The sequence below is a fragment of the Chaetodon trifascialis genome, chromosome 7 (genome assembly GCF_039877785.1).
Source record: "Chaetodon trifascialis isolate fChaTrf1 chromosome 7, fChaTrf1.hap1, whole genome shotgun sequence".
In the NCBI taxonomy this organism is placed as follows: domain Eukaryota; kingdom Metazoa; phylum Chordata; class Actinopteri; order Chaetodontiformes; family Chaetodontidae; genus Chaetodon; species Chaetodon trifascialis.
The window spans coordinates 21,864,325-21,883,126 of NC_092062.1; the positions used below are offsets into that span (position 1 = coordinate 21,864,325).

Consider the following 18,802-nt stretch of genomic DNA (forward strand, 5'->3'; position numbering starts at 1 on the left):
AGTCAAAGTATCTAGAGGAAGAATTCTGCGTCTGTGCCTCTCTGTTCAGGTGTTATGTGCAAAATATAAAATGATTTATGAATCACCACATGGTTACACTATACAGCACAAACTAATCAGTTATTCCCTGACCCATAATATAAACAATACAAATAGTGGAAGGAGCTTCCGACTTAGAAAAGTGAAGCCACTGTGAAAGTGCCCTAAAGCTTCATTCTGTCTAATGACCAGCAGGGGGCGACTCCACTGGCTGCAAAAAGAAGCCCAAGTGTATATAAGCTTATGAGAAAAAGAGCCTACTTCTCACTTGATTTATTACTTCAGTAAACATTTACCTAATGAGTTTGCGGTCTCAATAGCTGGAAGTCCTCGTCAGCACAGCATGATACCCATTTTGTAAACTACAGTCCTGTCCTGGAGTCAAAGAGACGATAAAGCAGGGTGTACTTGAGGGTGTGGCTACCTTGTTGCTACTACGGCTTGTCCTCAGGTTTTCAGTCAGATCAAATCAGGAAAGAGGGGTAACAAGGCCACTTCTGCCTCCAAAGTACCATGATGGCGACAGCCATAATGCCACACTCAAGGCCTCAAAACGGTAGTGCAAATGGGAGACATTGCGGCGGGTTAAGTAACACACAAACATACGCTACAGGACACAAAACCTCCTTGGCAGAGGTCAAAAGAAGAAATAGAAATAAGTCCTCCTGTGAGAAACAGTGAATGCATACTGAAGAGTCCATATGAAATTATGTTTCATTTCAGTGGGGATGCAGGCAAACCATCGATCATGTTTTGCAAAATGACACAAATATATGGCCATCCGAGGATAAATCAAGATTTTCACAGGTCCTGCGATGCTTACATTTTGGAAATATGAGTTGTGTCTACTGATACAGACATTGATATGCAGCTCGGCTCTGCTTTGGCTCTGCCTCAGGCCTGCTGAGATTGGAGGAACTGGTCCGCCGCTTTCTCATCTCCCGGGAGACGCTGTCAATCAGGATGCTGGATGACAACCTGGACCCTACGCCACTGCTGAAGGAGATCCGTGACGACAAAGTGGCCACAATCATCATTGACGCCAATGCTTCAGTCTCCTATCTCATCCTCAAGAAGGTCAGCTCTGAAACATCAATACATCCCTCAGAGCTGCACACACACGCATCAAGTGAAGTTACTCTTGTGTACACACACTTGTATTGGACACAGTAATACTCTGGAAATTGAGCTTTTCTCTTTAATGTATACATTTGTCACATTCAGGTTACAGTCATGAAGGGTATGCAGAGCTTACCATCTGTAAAACAAACAAAACAACTTCCTCAGAGTCCCACAGGCTGCACATTTGTAGTCCTAACAGAATTAATGTGTATTTTTACCTTCTCTGCCCTCCAGAGCTGCATAGGGAACAATATTTATTCATGTCTGCCAGCAACAATCACTTACACTCTTAAGAAAATATTTGACGAAAGAACATTTTGCTGGGATGCGGTGCAGATGTTACCCAGGCTTGTTCTGATTCATGGTGCGGCCTGTAATGCCGATAGCCAGCGCAGTGAGTCACAGTTTGAATACGTACTGGATGTTTTCGCTGGGCACATTGGAGCGGCTGTCCGCCCTCAGCGAAATGTCCTAGTGTTAGCCTGATGATGTAAAACTGTGATTAACGTATGCTCCCTCTCCCTCCACCTCTCCTCCTCCATATTCTCTCCTACTTTGTCCCCTAACTGTCCCCTCTGCTCTCGGCCTCTCAATAACTCTCCTCTTTTGCCCTTTCTCTCTCTCACTCTATCAATCTTTCTACATCTTCCCTTATTCTCTCTTTCCACATTCTGTATTCCACCTGGCTCTTCTTTATTTTTTCCTCTCACTCCCTCTGTCTTTTTGTCCTACAGGCGTCAGAGCTGGGGATGACATCAGCATTTTACAAGTACATCCTCACCACCATGGTAAGAGCTTACCAATTCTATCCCATCCTCTCCTCGGCCTTCTATGGCTCCATTTTCACCTGCTCCTCTTTCCCGCTCCTCCTCTTTTGTCCCTTTATGAGCGGGCAGAGGTGCTAAGGTGGAGAAAATGTGAGATAAAGGGAGAAAATAGAGGTGACAGAGAGAGAAAAGGAGAGGGGAGATGAAGGATGAGGAGAGGGAAGGAGAGAGAAAAGACCTGCGAAGTGAACATACTGTACAAAGATGTGGAAGTGCAGAGGAGGATGGCAAAAAAAAGGAGGGTCTGAGGTGAAGGTGATGACAGACGTGATGCGCCCGTTTCTTCTACCCACCAGCTTCTCTGCGCTCCTGGTGTTTTCATCTGCCTCTTTGATAGGCTCCCCTGCCCTTCTACCATTTGAATTAATGTGTCACTTTATGCCGGGCGCCTCATTTTTACTTTTTTATCCCCTCTTCACTCTTGTGCTTTAGATGTCTTGTGTGTATATTTCTGTGAAAGCTGCCGGAGTCATTTCCATCAACCTCTCGTTCCCCTCTATCACTGTTTTCCTCTTTTCCGCCCTGCCTGTATCCTTTTTTCTCCCTCCATCAGAGATTAGATGTTGTCACTCCCCGTAGCCTCTCTTTTTCTTCATCATGCTCTCCTTTGCCTGTATTATTCAGGATTTGATACAGTGTCAACACTGCCACTCACATGAATTTCTCTCTGTCCCTCTTCCTCCCTTCTAGGACTTCCCACTACTGAGACTGGATGATATAGTGGATGAGCAGTCCAACATTGTGGGTTTCTCCATGTTTAACACCACCCATCCCTTCTACTTGGAGTTCATCAGGAGCCTGAACCTCTCTTGGAGGGAGGGCTGTGACTTAACGTACCCCGGCCCTGCGGTCAGTCTCATGGACACTTGAGCATTCAAGCATGCACACATTCAGTAGTCATTTTCAAGGCTTTGTTTGTATGCCACGTAGCATTAAGCTACTTTATTCCTCACTCTGATTCATGGAGCAGTTAAAGAGATTCAGCTAGTCTTTTGCTTGTGTTTAATGGGTATTGATGTATCCATCTGTGTTTCCTCCCCACTGGTTTGCTCTTACCACACATCTTTTCTCTCTCTCTCTCTCTCTCCTCGTATTTTCCCTGCCTCCCTCCCTCCATCCCTGTTAACCATTCCATCATCTCTGCTCGCACCTCTCTCCTTGTTGCATCTTCTCCCTTGACTCCTTCTTTGCTCGCTTTGTTTCCATCCCCCTCCCTTGCCCTTTTCCCCCTCTACATTTCTCTTGTTTCCTCTCCCTCTTCTCCAGCTCTCGTCAGCGCTCATGTTTGATGCGGTGCATGTGGTGGTGGGGGCGGTGAGGGAATTGAACCGCAGTCAGGAAATCGGAGTGAAGCCACTCAGCTGCACCTCACCTCAGATCTGGCAACACGGGACCAGTCTTATGAACTACCTGCGAATGGTAAACGCTTGATAAATACGACATGTACTGTAAAATCACCTGCTGATTTGCACACTCGTACATATGACATATCATGAGAAACATCGGTAAGATAGTGCTTGAAGTCTCAGTTTAATTACATATTCAATTATTTAGATACATTTGAGATTCACAACCATTGTAATGTCTCCATGTGTTATCATCATAGTCAAGATGTTTTTACTCTGTGTTGGACTGCAGCTAACTATTATTTTCATTATTGATAAAACTGATGCTTTCATTAATCTATAAATCATTTTGTAAGAAATTCTAAATAAATTATAGAAAGTCAGAAGTTTATTGCGATGTTAAAGGTTAAAGTAGAGAAAATACCATTACAGTTTCCCAAAGCCTATAAGGTGACACCTTCAAATCAGAGCTACAACGATCACTTGAGCTACCAAAAATTTGTTGGCAACTATGATGATAATTGACTAATTGCTATTGAGTCATTTCAAAACAAAAGATGCCAAACATTGTCTCACATTTTCTCATTCTGGACTCTTAAAATGTGAGGATTTGCTCTCATTGTGTTTTGGACTGATAAAATGAAACCTTTGAAAATGCCAATTTGGACTCAAGGAAATGTATTAAACAAAAAACAAATGATCAGATTAATCAATAATAAATGTAATCTTGTTGTCTTGACCAGCAGCCCCAATATTTTCAATTTCTATTTATATGAATCAGAGAAAAATAGAAATCCTCAGATTTGAGAAGGTACAGTTAGAACATGTTTAGCATTTTTGCTTGAAAATGACTCAAATGATTATAACTGGAATTATTGATTAACGACTACGGTACAGCTACATTCTGTGTCACCCTCATCTCATGTTGCATGTAACGTCTGTCTCTTGTTACTCTTTGTCATCTCCCATCTCTGGTCGTCTGTGTGTCTCTCTCATCGACGACCTGTTGTCAAGGCAGCCCGGGCCCCATCCCTCATTGCCTCCGCACCACCGGCCCGACATCTGCCTTTGTTAGTCAACATCATGATGTGCTCCATCTTCAGCACTGTGCCATTCATCATAGATCTCGCTAACTGTGCCAGCATCTGGGTTTTGGAGAGGCAGAGCTGAGCTGTGAGGTGCAGTTCTGAGTCTTATTAGGAAGCCGTTGACTCGTTTTGCTGCTCTGTGTGTGCCTCTCTCGCTCAGTCAATCTGTTTCTCTGAGCTGATCCAAAACTGATAACTGATCATCCCTGTGTGGTCCAGCCTCAGACGCTTACTCTGCCCCTCGAGCTCTTTCTTTCTTTTTGTTTTCCACCCTCTTTTTTCTCCTAACCACCTGTTTACCTACTCATAATGGATAGTGAGAAGAAGAAGGTTTGTGCAATACAATATATGACATCAGAAGTTTTTCTCATAAGAATATTGGCAATAGTACTTTTTATGGCAGTAGGATTTTTATAATCTGTACATAAATGTACATAGTTGTTTTTCTGTTCTTTATCCTGTACACTTTAATACTTGCTGGCTGTAACGACAGAATTTCCCCGGTGTGGGATCAATAAAGTCTTATCTTATCTCATCTCTTATCTTGTTGTATAGAGAAGATTGCCTGTGTTTATTTTTCGTTCATTGTTTCTCCCTACTCCCCTCTCATTTTCTTATCTTGCCTTCTCTGCTTTCCCTCCCATTCTCACCTCACGCTCTCCATCTGCCTGCCAGGTGGAGTATGATGGTCTGACAGGGCGTGTGGAGTTCAACAGCAAAGGTCAGAGGACCAACTACACCCTGCGGATCCTGGAGAAACACCGAGGAGGCCACAAAGAGGTCAGGAGTCACCTGTTAGCATGCAGCAGCCAGGTCACATTGCCCATAGGCTTTGGGTTAGTTACAGGTCGCTTGTCTGATTTCACAATGCCAGGGGAGGCATTTAACACTGAGGTCAGCCTCATCACAGGCTCCCCTGATAGTAGCCAAATATATTTACTTTGTGAAGTTGGTTTGATGCGTTTCACCTGACGGCACTGCATTGTAACCTGCCATCAGACGTGAGTCATGAAGTAGCTGCAGTTTACACATTTGCTTTATCTGAAGGCCATTGGAATACATTAGCTGCTTGTGCAGTCCATCAGTTTCACTTCATTTAATGGAGCGGTTGCTAATTTTACAGCAGGTCTGCAGTATTGATTCCAGTGTAAGTATCGTTCTTAGTCTTATGAAGACGTTCTGTTTTTTCTTCTTCACAATTGGATGTGGACTGGATCCTGATCTAAAAACACACAAACATGGTTTCCCACAGCTACAAACAATGACATTAATTTGTCAGAATCAGTTTTTTGTACTTGGCCTCAAGCTCAGTACAGAGTGTACAGTATGTGCACATAAATCTACATTACTGCGCGTCCTATACGCAATAGTGTATATAATATTTATAAGGACTCTTAATGGAGTTTATTTTTGTCTTTGTCTTGTATGGAACTGCATCAGGTCTCGCAGTTGACCAAGATCAGACTTAAGTGGTCATGTTTCTTAGAACATCTTGAACTTGTGTTTTGATGATTATAAAACAATGAAATGTCATCATGTTGAAAAGATTATTCTAAATATACCCGCTCCTTTTTTTTTTTAGCACCCTGTGGTGTCTTGATATTGTTATTGCTCATGACAATATTGTCAAATCCTGTTGTTGTTTACATGAATGATTTGTTTAGTGAGGCTATGGCACTTTTGTATAGCACAATTAGTGCAGAGGAGAAGTGAGAAGTTTCCAAATTTACTCAGTAATGTCGGTTACAAAGCACTGTCTCGGTGAATTTAGCTAACATTAGCCACCATAAGCTACTGGTCATCCTGGACCAATTAAAACTGAAGCAGCAAAACCCTTAAGTGTATTGAATTAAGCAAGAGACTTTTTTTTTTTTTTTAATTTGTAAGAGGGATCATTTGTCATTTTTTCTTTCAAAGGTTTAAGCAGTCTTGTCTTAAAATTCAGACCTTTATTCTTTTCCTCCTTAGTGAGGACATTTCATCTTTGACCAGTTAAGAGTCACAACAGATTTGTTAAGGGTAGATGGACAGTGTGGCAAACCAAAATAAAATGTTGCCCAGCCAGCGAGGAGTTGAGGATCATTTCGGTGCATTATTCTGTCAATGCAGGCTGCGTTTTCACCTGCATTTCAAAGTCAAGTTTAAATAAAGCATGAGTGCACACATCACTGTGGATCCAGACTGAGGGAATTAATTGTCCTTCTGAACTCTATTGAAGACCAACACTAAATGCCACCTGATAACCAAAGCTAAAGCTGGATGTTAACTCTGTGGGAGAGTTCGGTTATGGTAATTAACACTTAAACTCCTGCTGTAGGCAGGCGGTGGTGTTTAACAGGGAAAAGACCACTCTTAAATGTCAGGGCAGGATAAAGAGTGTCATTGAAAAACTGTGATTCCGTCTGAGGAGTCATTACCTCTCCTCTGACCTATTGAAAGATGTACAGTAATATCTTCGAAAGAAACACCTCTGCGAGCTGCGGTTCCACCCCTGCACACTAGTTAAGTCATAATCACACACTTATGTACCTAAGCGACTTTACTGTCTCCATAAAATGAAAATATGTGAGCGGTTGCTTTATGCAATTTAAGAAAGGTGTTAGTAAAGGAAAATAGACACGGCAATGAAACTCCAGATCATGAATGCTTTCGCTTTGCCATCTTGTCTCAGCTCATTGCCCTGCTTGTAAACAGCTTTTTAATTTTTTTTTTTTTTTTTTTAACAATGCATGGTGCTATAAGTACGTGCATGGCTCCAATGAGGGCAATTAAATCAATGTGCATATTCAGTATGTAGCAGTATGGATATCAAAACAAAGCATAGAATATTCAGCATACAGCATTACCCGATAAAACAGACCAACAGAGTTAATACTCTCCCTGAAATACTTATTTGCTCTACACGGTGTGTAGTCTGTCACAATAGTAAAACAGTTACAGTGAAGTTTGAGCTTAACAGTACATTATTCATCCTACAATAGCCATTGATTTTCCCTCGCTTTCCCTCCTTTGTTAGATTGGGATCTGGTACTCCAACAACACCCTGGCAATGAACTCCACCAGCCTGGATATTAATGTCTCGGAGACACTGGCAAACAAGACGCTCATTGTCACCACCATACTGGTAAGGTCACATTTACCTTCTGGACCAGCACGCTGGCGAGGTCAGAGTTGTTTTCGTGTTGCTGTGCAGGCTGTGCCGTAGCTCGTGCTGTGTTGTGGTCTGTTTCTGCTAATTTTGCTGTCACTGTAGCTGTCATAGCAACTGACAGAGCACTGAGGGAGAGATGTGTCACCAATTTCAAACTGCCAAAATCCTGGACAGAACACAAGGAGTTGTCTCCTTCTGGTTTCCATATGAGCAATGTCACATCAGAAAATCAATAAATCCCTTACATGATGCTGCTCCATCATCTTCAGGTCAGCCTAGATGTGTAATAGCACCTGATACAGTATGTTTGTCTGCGCCGTTTCAGTGGCCAAACTGTGGTCACTGAATGAGTCATCTTGACTCTCTCAAGTCATTTTATGTATTTTAAAAGAGTACTCCAGCAGTTTAGCACTGGACCTCAACAGTGTTGGGAGACTCACAGGAGACAGAATGAAAACAAACCCAAAAAACTGATTTTGCAGAGGTCATGATATCCTGACCAGTCCAAGGTTTTGGTCAAGCTCCAAAATAGCTGAATCCTATAATTCCCATGATGAAACTGGACATATAGAATTTTTAATAACACTTTTTTTTTGGTCAGACTCTGCCTGCCTGGTCAAGTCCTGTGTCTTTAAAACTCAATGCCTCCAGTTTATAGGCACGACTGTTCTGACAGACTGAATGAACTGATTTTGTGATGTGACGAATAAACTTAATATGATGTTTAAAACTTGTGGAATTCCCTTTCAAATGCTTCCCTTTCATTTGAGTTGAAAAAAGGTGCTTGCTCTGACAAAATAACCAATGGCATGCTGATAGCAACTTATGCTGGTATGTTAGCTATGTTAAAGGAATGGTTCAATACTTGGAAAATACGCTCATTCGTTCTCTTGGATGAGAAGATCGAATCCGCTCTCATCTCTGCACAGCAAATATGAAGCCAGACAATCGATATCCATCTTTTTGAAACATTGTGCCTCACATTTCAGTCAGTAATGCTGGATTTTCTTAGTTTTGGATTGAAGCCCCTCATGTTTCCCCCATGTTCAGGAGAACCCATATGTGATGCGCAAAGACAACTACCAGGACTTCCAGGGAAATGACCAGTATGAGGGCTTCTGTGTCGACATGCTGAGGGAACTGGCAGACATCTTGAAATTCTCCTTCAAGATCAAGCTGGTGGATGATGGGCTGTATGGGGCTCCAGAGCCCAACGGCTCTTGGACTGGCATGGTTGGAGAGCTAATCAACAGGGTGAGCGCTCTGCCTCTCCCTCCCTCTTTTTCTCTCACTCTCTCTCTGTCTCACACACACACACACACACACACACACACACACACACACACACACACACCAGAAATGAAGAAACATGCTCAAATGTTCCAACCCGTGTCTCTACAAACAGAAACTTACAGTGAACACACACAAATTCACACACACACACACACACACACACACACACACACACACACACGCTATAGCCCCAAACCACAACTCTGCTGTAACTTCCCATGTCTCAAATTGCCCTCAGAGGGGAGTAAGACTCTTATCTAGGACAAAAGCTGACTTGATAATTCCCCAAAAGAGAGTGGTAGCAATGCCTAAAATTGTCTGCACCATCTTTCCTCGCAGTAACCCTCCTCCTTCTCAGCCTGCGCCCCCTCTTTCTCTCCCAGTCCAGGCCGAGCGCGCCTCTGACAGACACTCTGGTTGAAGCAGGCTAATGAGAGCCCCTCTTTGCTTAATTACCATACGGTATACTTCAATTACCAGGCTGTGGTCCCTGTGTGGGGCCTGAAACACTGGTGCTCCCCCAGCTCTCCACGCTTCCTCTCCCTCCTTGCCCTCCCCACTGCCTGATCACTCAGCTCTAATTAGCAGCCCATGTTCATCAATTAGCTTTTAATGGAAGAGATGGAGGGGAGGCAGAGCGACCAGAGACCTGCAAGGTTTTATACAGGTGCAAAGACCAGCCACCTAGTGCTTACTTGCAATTAGCCTCATTTGGATGGTGGATAATGTGTGAGTGTGAGTGCCAGAGGGAAAGGGACAGAGTGCACGTCTGTATGTTTTTCCAAATGTGTTTTCAAGTGCATAGTCAGACTTTTCATTTTTCATTCGGGAAGTCAACATTTTATACAAACAGAGCTCTCTTCTACCCGGTGCAGCATCAAGTGTCTTTCTATTTTTGCACAGTTACCTGACCGCTTGTCGTTTTTCGCTCTGACTCTCCTCCACTGCCTCTATCTTTCTCTCGCCCCCACGACTATCTATCTGCCTATCTATCTTTGTCAATCCCACAGAAAGCTGACCTGGCCGTGGCAGGCTTCACCATCACGTCAGAGAGAGAGAAAGTTATCGACTTCTCTAAGCCGTTCATGACCCTGGGGATCAGCATCTTGTACAGAGTTCAACTGGTGAGGGTGTTATCTGGGCCTGTAGGGCGCCTGCTGGGTGATGCTCACAACAGATCTTGTGTTGGATTTCATTTCTTTTGTTTGCTCTGCTTTTAAAGCTGGCAGGGTCACACAGAAGACGACGGGTTGCACTTGTTAGACGAGTCTTAACGAATCAGACTGAATATTACATAAGAGTTGATCTCATCTTTTGAAGCCGGGGATTGTGTTTGTGTAGTACGCTGCATGCTGCATCCACTGTGTCCACAGTGAAATTTATAGGTGTAATTTAAAATGCTCAGTAAGTCACTGTTTTGTTACTGGGTAACAGTGGCAGCTTTACATTGCTAATGAGGTTTTGGGTCTAAGCCAAGTATGCTTCAGCAGTAGGCATTGTGAAACGGAGCGTTTATGGATTGTAGCATTAGCGTATCAAAGCACTGCAGACTTACTATCAGAGTGCAGTGAGGACACTGCCCTCCTGTGGTGCAAAGGGGGCTTTCCCCGTCTGTGTAGACAGGACACCTTGTTTTCTAACAAACTGTCCCTTCCTGTCTGTCTGTCTCTGCTGCTCCATCTCTCTACTTCTCTTTCTCCTCTTCTGTCTCTCTGTATCAGGGTCGGAAGCCGGGTTACTTCTCCTTCCTCGATCCTTTCTCCCCAGCTGTCTGGCTCTTCATGCTGCTCGCCTACCTGGCTGTCAGCTGTGTGCTCTTCCTGGCTGCAAGGTCCATACTTTATATCACACACTGCACTGATAGTCTGCAGCTCACATCTGTGCTCTCTCACCATTTATCTTGTTGAACATGAGTCGCCTGTCACATAATGGAATTTTTTACCTTACACAACCTGCTGCAGACAGCTTGACAGGGATCGAATGACTGATTGGTGCTGACTTGAATGATGTGACAGAAGTGCATTACTGTGCTGCAATCTGACCTCAAGGTCATTCTACTGTACCTGTGTTTCTCGATCAGGTTGAGCCCCTATGAGTGGTACAACCCTCACCCGTGTCTGCGAGAGCGCAGGGACATGTTGGAGAACCAGTACACACTGGGAAACAGCCTGTGGTTCCCAGTTGGAGGCTTCATGCAGCAAGGATCAGAGATAATGCCCAGAGCGCTGTCCACCAGATGTGTTAGTGGGGTGTGGTAAGTTACAGGATGGTCGGGTTTGTGCTTGTGTGCAGTTTAAAGTGCTCATCGTCTCAGAAATGTGTTGCCTCACTTGGATGTTTGACCTTCAACAAAAAATGTAAATTGTATATCATTTATATTATATTGAATATTAATGTGAAGACTGTGAATTTTAACCAGTTCATTCATTAGAAACAAATTATTATTCAAAGCAGAGTATATTTATACATATTCAAACATTTCTGGAGAAGAACTTAAGCTTCCAAGATGTCACATCGTGTAAAAATTTTACATATGGTGTTACATATTTAATTCAGACGTTGCCATAATAATGATATGAAAAGCTATTTGTGTAGTACAAAATCAGAGGTTTACAAAGTGCAAAATAAAAAGAGAAACAAAGAAATGCTGAATGGTTGAAAAAGATTAACATTAATACGTTTAAACACATCAAAATGACAAAATGGCTGATGAACAAGATTATATGAGAAAAACATATTAACAGACTCAGCCATTGACAATATATTGTAAATTAAAATTCCCCCAATTGATTTTCCCGACAGTCTGCTTTATCATGATATGAAACCTTTGTGATCAAGAAATCGTATATTCCAGGATAAAAGATGTCATCCATAGTTTTCATTTTAGACTTTCTCCTTTGTCTCCACCTCACAGGTGGGCGTTCACCCTGATCATCATCTCCTCCTACACGGCCAACCTGGCAGCCTTCCTGACCGTTCAGAGGATGGAGGCTCCCATCGAGTCTCCGGACGACTTGGCCGACCAGACCAACATTGAGTATGGCACCATCCACGGAGGGAGCACCATGACGTTCTTCATGGTACGACCCTCTGCAGCTGCTGCGGCTTTGGTTGACTTTATGTGTGTTTGTATTCGTGTGTATGAGTTAAACTCTGTTGTTCTCGGTGGCACTTGCATTCACTCTAGAATCGGACAATTTCCTAAATTGCAGCTATAGCGACAAAAGTTTTTGCATTTGTGTGTGCATGTGTGATTTAGTGCACTGTTTTTGTCTTTATTGCCGTGCCTGGAGTGAGCGGTTGTCTTCATATTTGCTACTATATCTCTGAGATCCTCTGCTGTTTTCTTTATGGCTGTTTGTGTTTGTGTTAAGTGGCTGACTGCCTGTGTTTGCTTATGAGAGTGCTTCCGGCATCTGTGCCGGCATCTGTGTTTGTCATAGAGCGTGTGTGTGTGTGTGTGTGTGTGTGTGTGTGTGTGTGTGTGTGTGTGTGTGTGTGTGTGTGTGTGTATGTGTAGGTGTGTTTGCATGTGGGAGTGTGTGTAGGTGAGCGTATGAAAAGCTATGTATTTGTTTATTTTTGTGCATGCATGGGAAATGGCTACATGCCAAATTGTGAGTGTGTGTGTTTTGCATTCTCAGGGTGTTTGTACATATTGACAATGTAAGAAAGAGGGGTTTGTATTTGCCTAAATAAGCCAGTTTCAGTGCTACAGTACATTACTCCTCTCAGTGCCTAATCCACACACACACATAAACACACACACATACAATACACACCCACGGTATTACACGCTGAGGCTGCCTTCTCTACTCTTTTCCTTTCTTCTCACACAAAATAAACAGAGATACAACATGTAATTGTACACTTAATCCTGTTTTGGAGGTTGCCATATTTTGCTAAGTGCTGAACCACCTCCTGTGTGCTGATTTACCTCCATCTGTATGAAAGATGATGCATCAGCTACACCATGAGCGAATAATCTGTTGCCTTGATTCATGTGGCTTTTCTTCCCTCTGCTATTTTCTCTCCCTTTTCCCTATATTTGCCATTGATGTTTTGACTGCGCTTGTCATTATTCACAGTGGATTCTCCATTCTGTGTGCACGTCCCTCCAAATGTTTATCGAGGGTGCATCTCTCTTCCTCTTTTCCATCTTCCCTCTTTCATTTTTATCGACCTCCATTTGATTTCGCCTCAAATACAGATGATAGGACACGCTCGGAGCCTGGAATGTACAAACATCTGTAGTCGGTGTTTAATTCCCGTTGTTGTGTTCCCATTCATCTGCAGAACTCGCGTTACCAGACCTACCAGCGGATGTGGAACTACATGAACTCGAAGCAGCCCAGTGTATTTGTGAAAAGCACAGAGGAGGGCATCGCCCGCGTGGTCAACTCCAAGTATGCCTTCCTGATGGAGAGCACCATGAACGAGTACCACCGCGGCCTCAACTGTAATCTCACACAGATCGGAGGCCTGCTGGACACCAAGGGCTACGGCATCGGCATGCCACTGGGTAATCATGTCATTTTTCATACAAAACAGATGTTACAAGGTGCTTGTGCTGTAAATATGTGGTAAAACCTGCAAATTTGACGAATTACTTGAAGGAAATGGCATCCTGATAATAACTGATTCATAACTTCTTTGCGTAAACTTCAGTTATCCCAGTGTTATCTCATCATTAGTTCAACAAATCTTACACTGCTTAAGATGTAATCATCAAGTTATTAGAGATTATCACTGTGTAAAGCTACTATTTGGCAATCTGTCTTCTTTTTTAGTGTGTTTACTATTTAGAGAAATACAGTATGTTATCACATTTGATGAGTTAGTGGAATATTGTTACAGAGTTGCTGCTACACACAAGCAAACTACTGAAACAAAACTGGAAAACACCAAAAAATGTAAATGTTGCTGCTGCATGCAGCTTGCAGACCCCCGTCAGAGGTTGCATGTGTTAGAAGTCCGTCATAGTAATCTTCCTTTGATAGACTGCTTCTTTTGAATACTTCATTAAGACCCAATGAGATAAAACTGTTCCATACTTCACCAGAAAAAAGCAAATATCGTAGAAAAAGACAACATACGATGCAGCAGAATTTTGATTTTCTTATTTCCTCCCCTGGTAATCGTCTCACAACCCCTTAGATTAACCTTGCAGGCCCTTGTGGGGTTTCTGAGGAACAGCTGAGAAAAATGATTGAATTCGCAGTGATATTCCTGCGTTCTTGAGCTTTGTTTACCTTCAGAAATATTTCTGTCATATCTGTGTCAGATATCCAGCCCTGAACATCAGCAAACTAATGACATACTGTAACACAACTAGTGGGACACAAAATCTTCAACATCAAAGTTAAGATGAGAATAATTAGTGTATTTCCAGGGGTATAATCATATTGTATGTGCCTGTTATGTGTCAGTGGTGTCACAGATTTACTGTAGTTAAGATGGCATATATAATTAAAACTGTGTAAATGCTGCTCTTGAAGGACCTTCTTAATAAATCTCATCAAAAAAAATCCTCAGTTGACTGTGCAGAAACACCTGCATGAGATCAATTATGCTAAATAGACACATGTAGTAGCGCTGATTGGTGAGAGATTACATCTGAAAAATGTCTTGTACGTGGTTGATTTATTTTTTATCTCAGGGATTAGTAAGTATTTGAACTGGAAGTAATGAACATGCAGTTAATTGCTTTTCCACACGCGTCCAGCTCCTCTGAAGCTCCTTTTTTAGCACATAGAGGTGGTGTCAGTGCATCACAGTGATCTGTTCTAATGAAGAGGAGGAGGGCATGGCTAGAGAGAGGAAGGAAAAGGACAGGAAGTGAGATGTGACCGACCAAAAGTGAGGAGAAAGACAAAGCAGAGTTACTGTACATCAGCATGGAGAGACAGCCCAGAGAGGAGAAAAAGGTCTTGAGGCAGACCAAAAGGAGAAACTTTCGATATTTGGTTAACCCCAATAACAATAATCCCAACTAAAAACATGTTTTCTCATTTAGCTCTAGTTCTAGTTCACTTTCAAGGAAAAGTTTGACATCTTTGCTAAACACACTTGATCGCTTTCTTGTCTGAAGTTAAATGATGGAAAACAGTCTGAAGTATGCTAAATGTGAAGCTACAGCTTAGTTTAGCATAAAGGCTGGAAATAGCAGGGGAACTGATACTCTGGCTGCATCCAAAGGTTAATAAAACACAGTTTTATAGGGAGTTATGTACTGGACTGTTTCTTGGAAGGGAACAGTGGGAATCTGAAGTCAACAAATCTGCATCTTGCTGCTTTTACGTTTCAGTTTTTCTACAGATAAACACACACAGAGATGTAATGTGTTAATTAGTGGGCTTTATAAGTGCTGGTAAGCTGAATGTATTTTCCATTTAGATAGAAACAGTATAGGTTTTTCCAGATAAGCTAATAATCTCCTGGCTGTAGCTTCATTTTTAATGGACAGACATGGGAGTAGCATCAATCCTCTCCTTTAACTCTCAGCTAGAAAGCAAATAAGCGTGTTTTCCAAAATGTTGAACTATTCCTTTAATTCACTTCAGATATGCTAGTGGCATATTTATCATTATCATTGGTATAGAGGCCAGCGTGTGCTTACTGTATGGAGCCAGCAGTTCAGGCTCTGTATTGCAGTGGGGAATGAAACCATTGTACTTGGAGATGGTTTGTCGTGGTGCGAAGTGATTTGTAGTGCCTCTGTGAGGATAACAGCCGGAACAGGTGATGATCTGGGTTAGTGCCATCTGAGACCATTTTCCCTGCTCTGTCTCCAGGTTGTTTTGGGGCAGTTTGGGTTTCGTTTGAAGAAACTATCCTTGTTACAATTCACAGAGCACACTGTCAACAATCTCCTTGCAGAAAGTAGTTCCAGTGAAAACTGTTTGCAGTGAGGTCCGCTGATTAACTTCACGGCTCGATAACATTTCTGGGGTAACTGAGAAAGCATATTTGTAATTTCAGATGAACTGACCCTTCAAACCTTCCCATTCTTTTCTGCTGTATCCCCTTCGTAACATGCTTTGTATGCTGTCTGACCAGCAGCTGTACCACTGGCTCTGTCTGGTTGTAATCTCGCTCTTTATCTCTCACTAATCCTCCCTTTATTCTCGCAGTAAGATTACTCGTAACCATCTCCAGGCTGCACCAGCAATTCCTTCTCCTTTTTCTCTTATTTCTCCTCATTCTGTGTTTTTCTTCCCCTCTTCTGAAATATCCCCTCTCTTGTTTGGGCTTTTTCGCCACACCCTTTCCATCCCCCACCACTTGCTCTTATCCTCCTTTCCTGTCATTTGCCAGGGTCTCCGTTCAGAGATGAGATCACGCTGGCCATCCTCCAGCTGCAGGAGAATAACAGGCTGGAGATATTGAAGAGGAGGTGGTGGGAGGGAGGCCAATGTCCCAAAGAGGAAGACCACCGTGCCAAGGGTCAGTCGACCGCAGCTGTCTGTCTCCTCTCCCTCCTTCTCTCTAATGTCCTCAGTAATAGTCTCCTCACTCTCTGCTACAGTCCAGCTAATGGCTAATGCCTGACCTAATGTCCTTGTGAAGGGTGCTTAGCACAATCTACTTTACCAAATGTCTTGTGTTTGTCTCAGGTGGTGTGTAATGGGACTTTTATTAGCCTGAGTGTGTCTGTTCATGCTTATGTGTTAAATGTGTCTGTGTCTCTATAAATGACAAAGACGCCTTGCCTTGGAATCTATTCCACTGCTGTCAGATCAAAATCTCTTTTGAAAATGGTTTTGGTAGCCTTGGGAAAAGATTTCATACCTTACTTTTCAGCATCACTGAGCTTCATCTATACCGTGTATCTGCGTTTCAGAGCCACATAATTCTGCCATTCACTCACCCACTTCATCATGCGCCATTTACATTTTTTAATGCAATTGAGAGTGAGCACTCCTGCGATTCAGTATCGCATTCTGAGACGCTCGCATGAGACAGATTTTAAAGCAGAATGGTCAGAATTGGAGCTGCAGAGGCTGACAAATCCAGATTTTCAGTCCCTTGTGTGAGTCAAATTCCAAAAATACAATCATACACTTAGATTGTCCTTGAGTGGAAAGGCCTGTGTCTTTCAAACTCCCGGCAATTTGTTACACAGTGTGTCTATTTAAAGATTTGTGGTCTCCAGATTACACAAGTGAGGTCACTTGTAGTTCAACATTTGCTTTCTTGCTGAGAGTTGGATGAGGAGATTGATACCATGCTCATGTCTGGACAACAAATATGGCCCTACAACTGGCAGCTGGTTAGCTTAGCTTAGCATGGTAACAAAATCTGGACCTCTACAATGCACACCATGTCTTATCATATCTGGGTTGTTTGATATGTACAAACAGAGCCAGGCTAACAGTTTCCAAGTCTTTATGCTAAACTAAGCTAAGCTAAGCAGCTGCTGGGCATTGCTACATTTATCATACAGACACAAGAGTGCTATCGATCACATCTAACTCCTGGCAAGACAGCAAAGATCTGCTTTATACGTACAACTGCTAGTGTTGTAGCAACGAAAATTATGACTTAATATCGTGACGGAAACGAGACGAGATGCAACGTAAATGCTGGTCATGTGACTATAACTATAACTGAATATATAATGCAATATTGTTGACGAATAAAAACGAGACTAAATGTGGTTTACAAAATAAAAACTCAAAAAATAGAATAAAAACATTTGTTGACTAAAACGAGACGAAACGAAATAACATTTCGTCGAAAATGAAGAGACGTTTCAGCGTTTAGAGTTTTTATTTGTAAACCACATTTTGTCTCGTTTTTATTCGTCAACAATATTGCATTATATACTTAAGTCACATGACCAGCATTTACGTTGCGTCTCGTTTCTGTCACGTTATAAAGGTTAGTTCATGACGATATTTAGTCATAATTTTCTTTGACGAAAACAACACTGGCTCCCCATGACGAGTACATTTAAAAAGTGGTAAATTAAATAAAAAAGGTGTGTGTAATACTGTTTGTTTCCTGTGGCCCACTTTCAGGTCTGGGCATGGAGAACATTGGGGGCATCTTTGTGGTGCTGATCTGTGGCCTCATTATTGCCGTTTTTGTGGCCATTATGGAGTTTGTGTGGTCGACACGCCGCTCGGCAGAGACTGATGAGGTATGCCCCCATACCTGCCCTCGCCGACCCCACAGACACACCCCAGTAGGTTCCCATGGCATCCCGCCAACCCTTTTGATTATGATGTTTTGTGTGTGTGTGTGTGTGTGTGTGTGTTTGTGTGTGAGTGTGGGTAGATTCAGCTTTTTCCTCCATTTGTACGTGTCGGTTTGTGTGTGCTGTAACACTTGAGGTGCAGTGTGTTATGTGCATGTGAGATGGGAGGAATGTTCAAATATGCGGCACTGAAATGCTGCAGTGCCCACAATGAATACAACAAATAGAGAGTTTGGTTTCACTTTGCATGTCCTGCCTGTTTTGAAGTCAGTGTGCCCTTTACGTTTTTGGTGTTTAACAGTATGGCACTAAGTGTTTGTGAGCTAAACTTGATGGTATGGATAAGCAATATTGAGAAATGCCAATATTTGCTTGCATAAAGTAGTGTGATCTTTTTCCCTGGCATTAAATGTCATGATGTATCTTCTTTTACATGCCTCACATGTACGCTGGTATTCTTCGTTTCCATTTTTGGATTACCTCTCACCCATCTCACTGTGTCTCCCTCTATCTCTCTCTCAAACACACACCTCCTGTCATCAGTGTCTGTTTTCCGATAATGAGTACTGTTTCTGTTTATGTGAGCACATAACTTTTTTATTATGATTTCACCGAGAATGTTGTTTGTCTGTGGTGGACTTGATGCATTTTGTTTGTCGTGTGTGCAAATTACAGTAGTCATGCTGCTGGAATGATAAAAAAAAAAAAAAAAAAAAGATGGGCGTGAAAGTGTG

The 18,802-nt window shown here is 42.5% G+C and overlaps 1 protein-coding gene across 3 annotated transcripts in view; it reads left to right on the forward strand.

Moving 5' to 3' along the window:
* grik5 (glutamate receptor, ionotropic, kainate 5) overlaps positions 1–18,802 on the forward strand; it is a 79,893-nt gene that overhangs the window by 55,140 nt on the left and 5,951 nt on the right. Inside the window, exons 8-22 of one of the 3 annotated variants that reach the window (XM_070965917.1) lie at positions 938–1,116; positions 1,896–1,949; positions 2,679–2,837; positions 3,255–3,407; positions 5,098–5,202; positions 7,439–7,546; positions 8,624–8,827; positions 9,877–9,990; positions 10,588–10,697; positions 10,947–11,120; positions 11,781–11,946; positions 13,163–13,388; positions 16,184–16,312; positions 17,890–18,056; positions 18,612–18,648. In XM_070965917.1, coding sequence (XP_070822018.1) covers positions 938–1,116; positions 1,896–1,949; positions 2,679–2,837; positions 3,255–3,407; positions 5,098–5,202; positions 7,439–7,546; positions 8,624–8,827; positions 9,877–9,990; positions 10,588–10,697; positions 10,947–11,120; positions 11,781–11,946; positions 13,163–13,388; positions 16,184–16,312; positions 17,890–18,056; positions 18,612–18,648 — 2,085 coding nt within the window. The remainder of the gene's footprint in view (positions 1–937; positions 1,117–1,895; positions 1,950–2,678; positions 2,838–3,254; positions 3,408–5,097; positions 5,203–7,438; positions 7,547–8,623; positions 8,828–9,876; positions 9,991–10,587; positions 10,698–10,946; positions 11,121–11,780; positions 11,947–13,162; positions 13,389–16,183; positions 16,313–17,889; positions 18,057–18,611; positions 18,649–18,802) is intronic. The other 2 variants (XM_070965915.1, XM_070965916.1) reach the window with 2 other exon arrangements.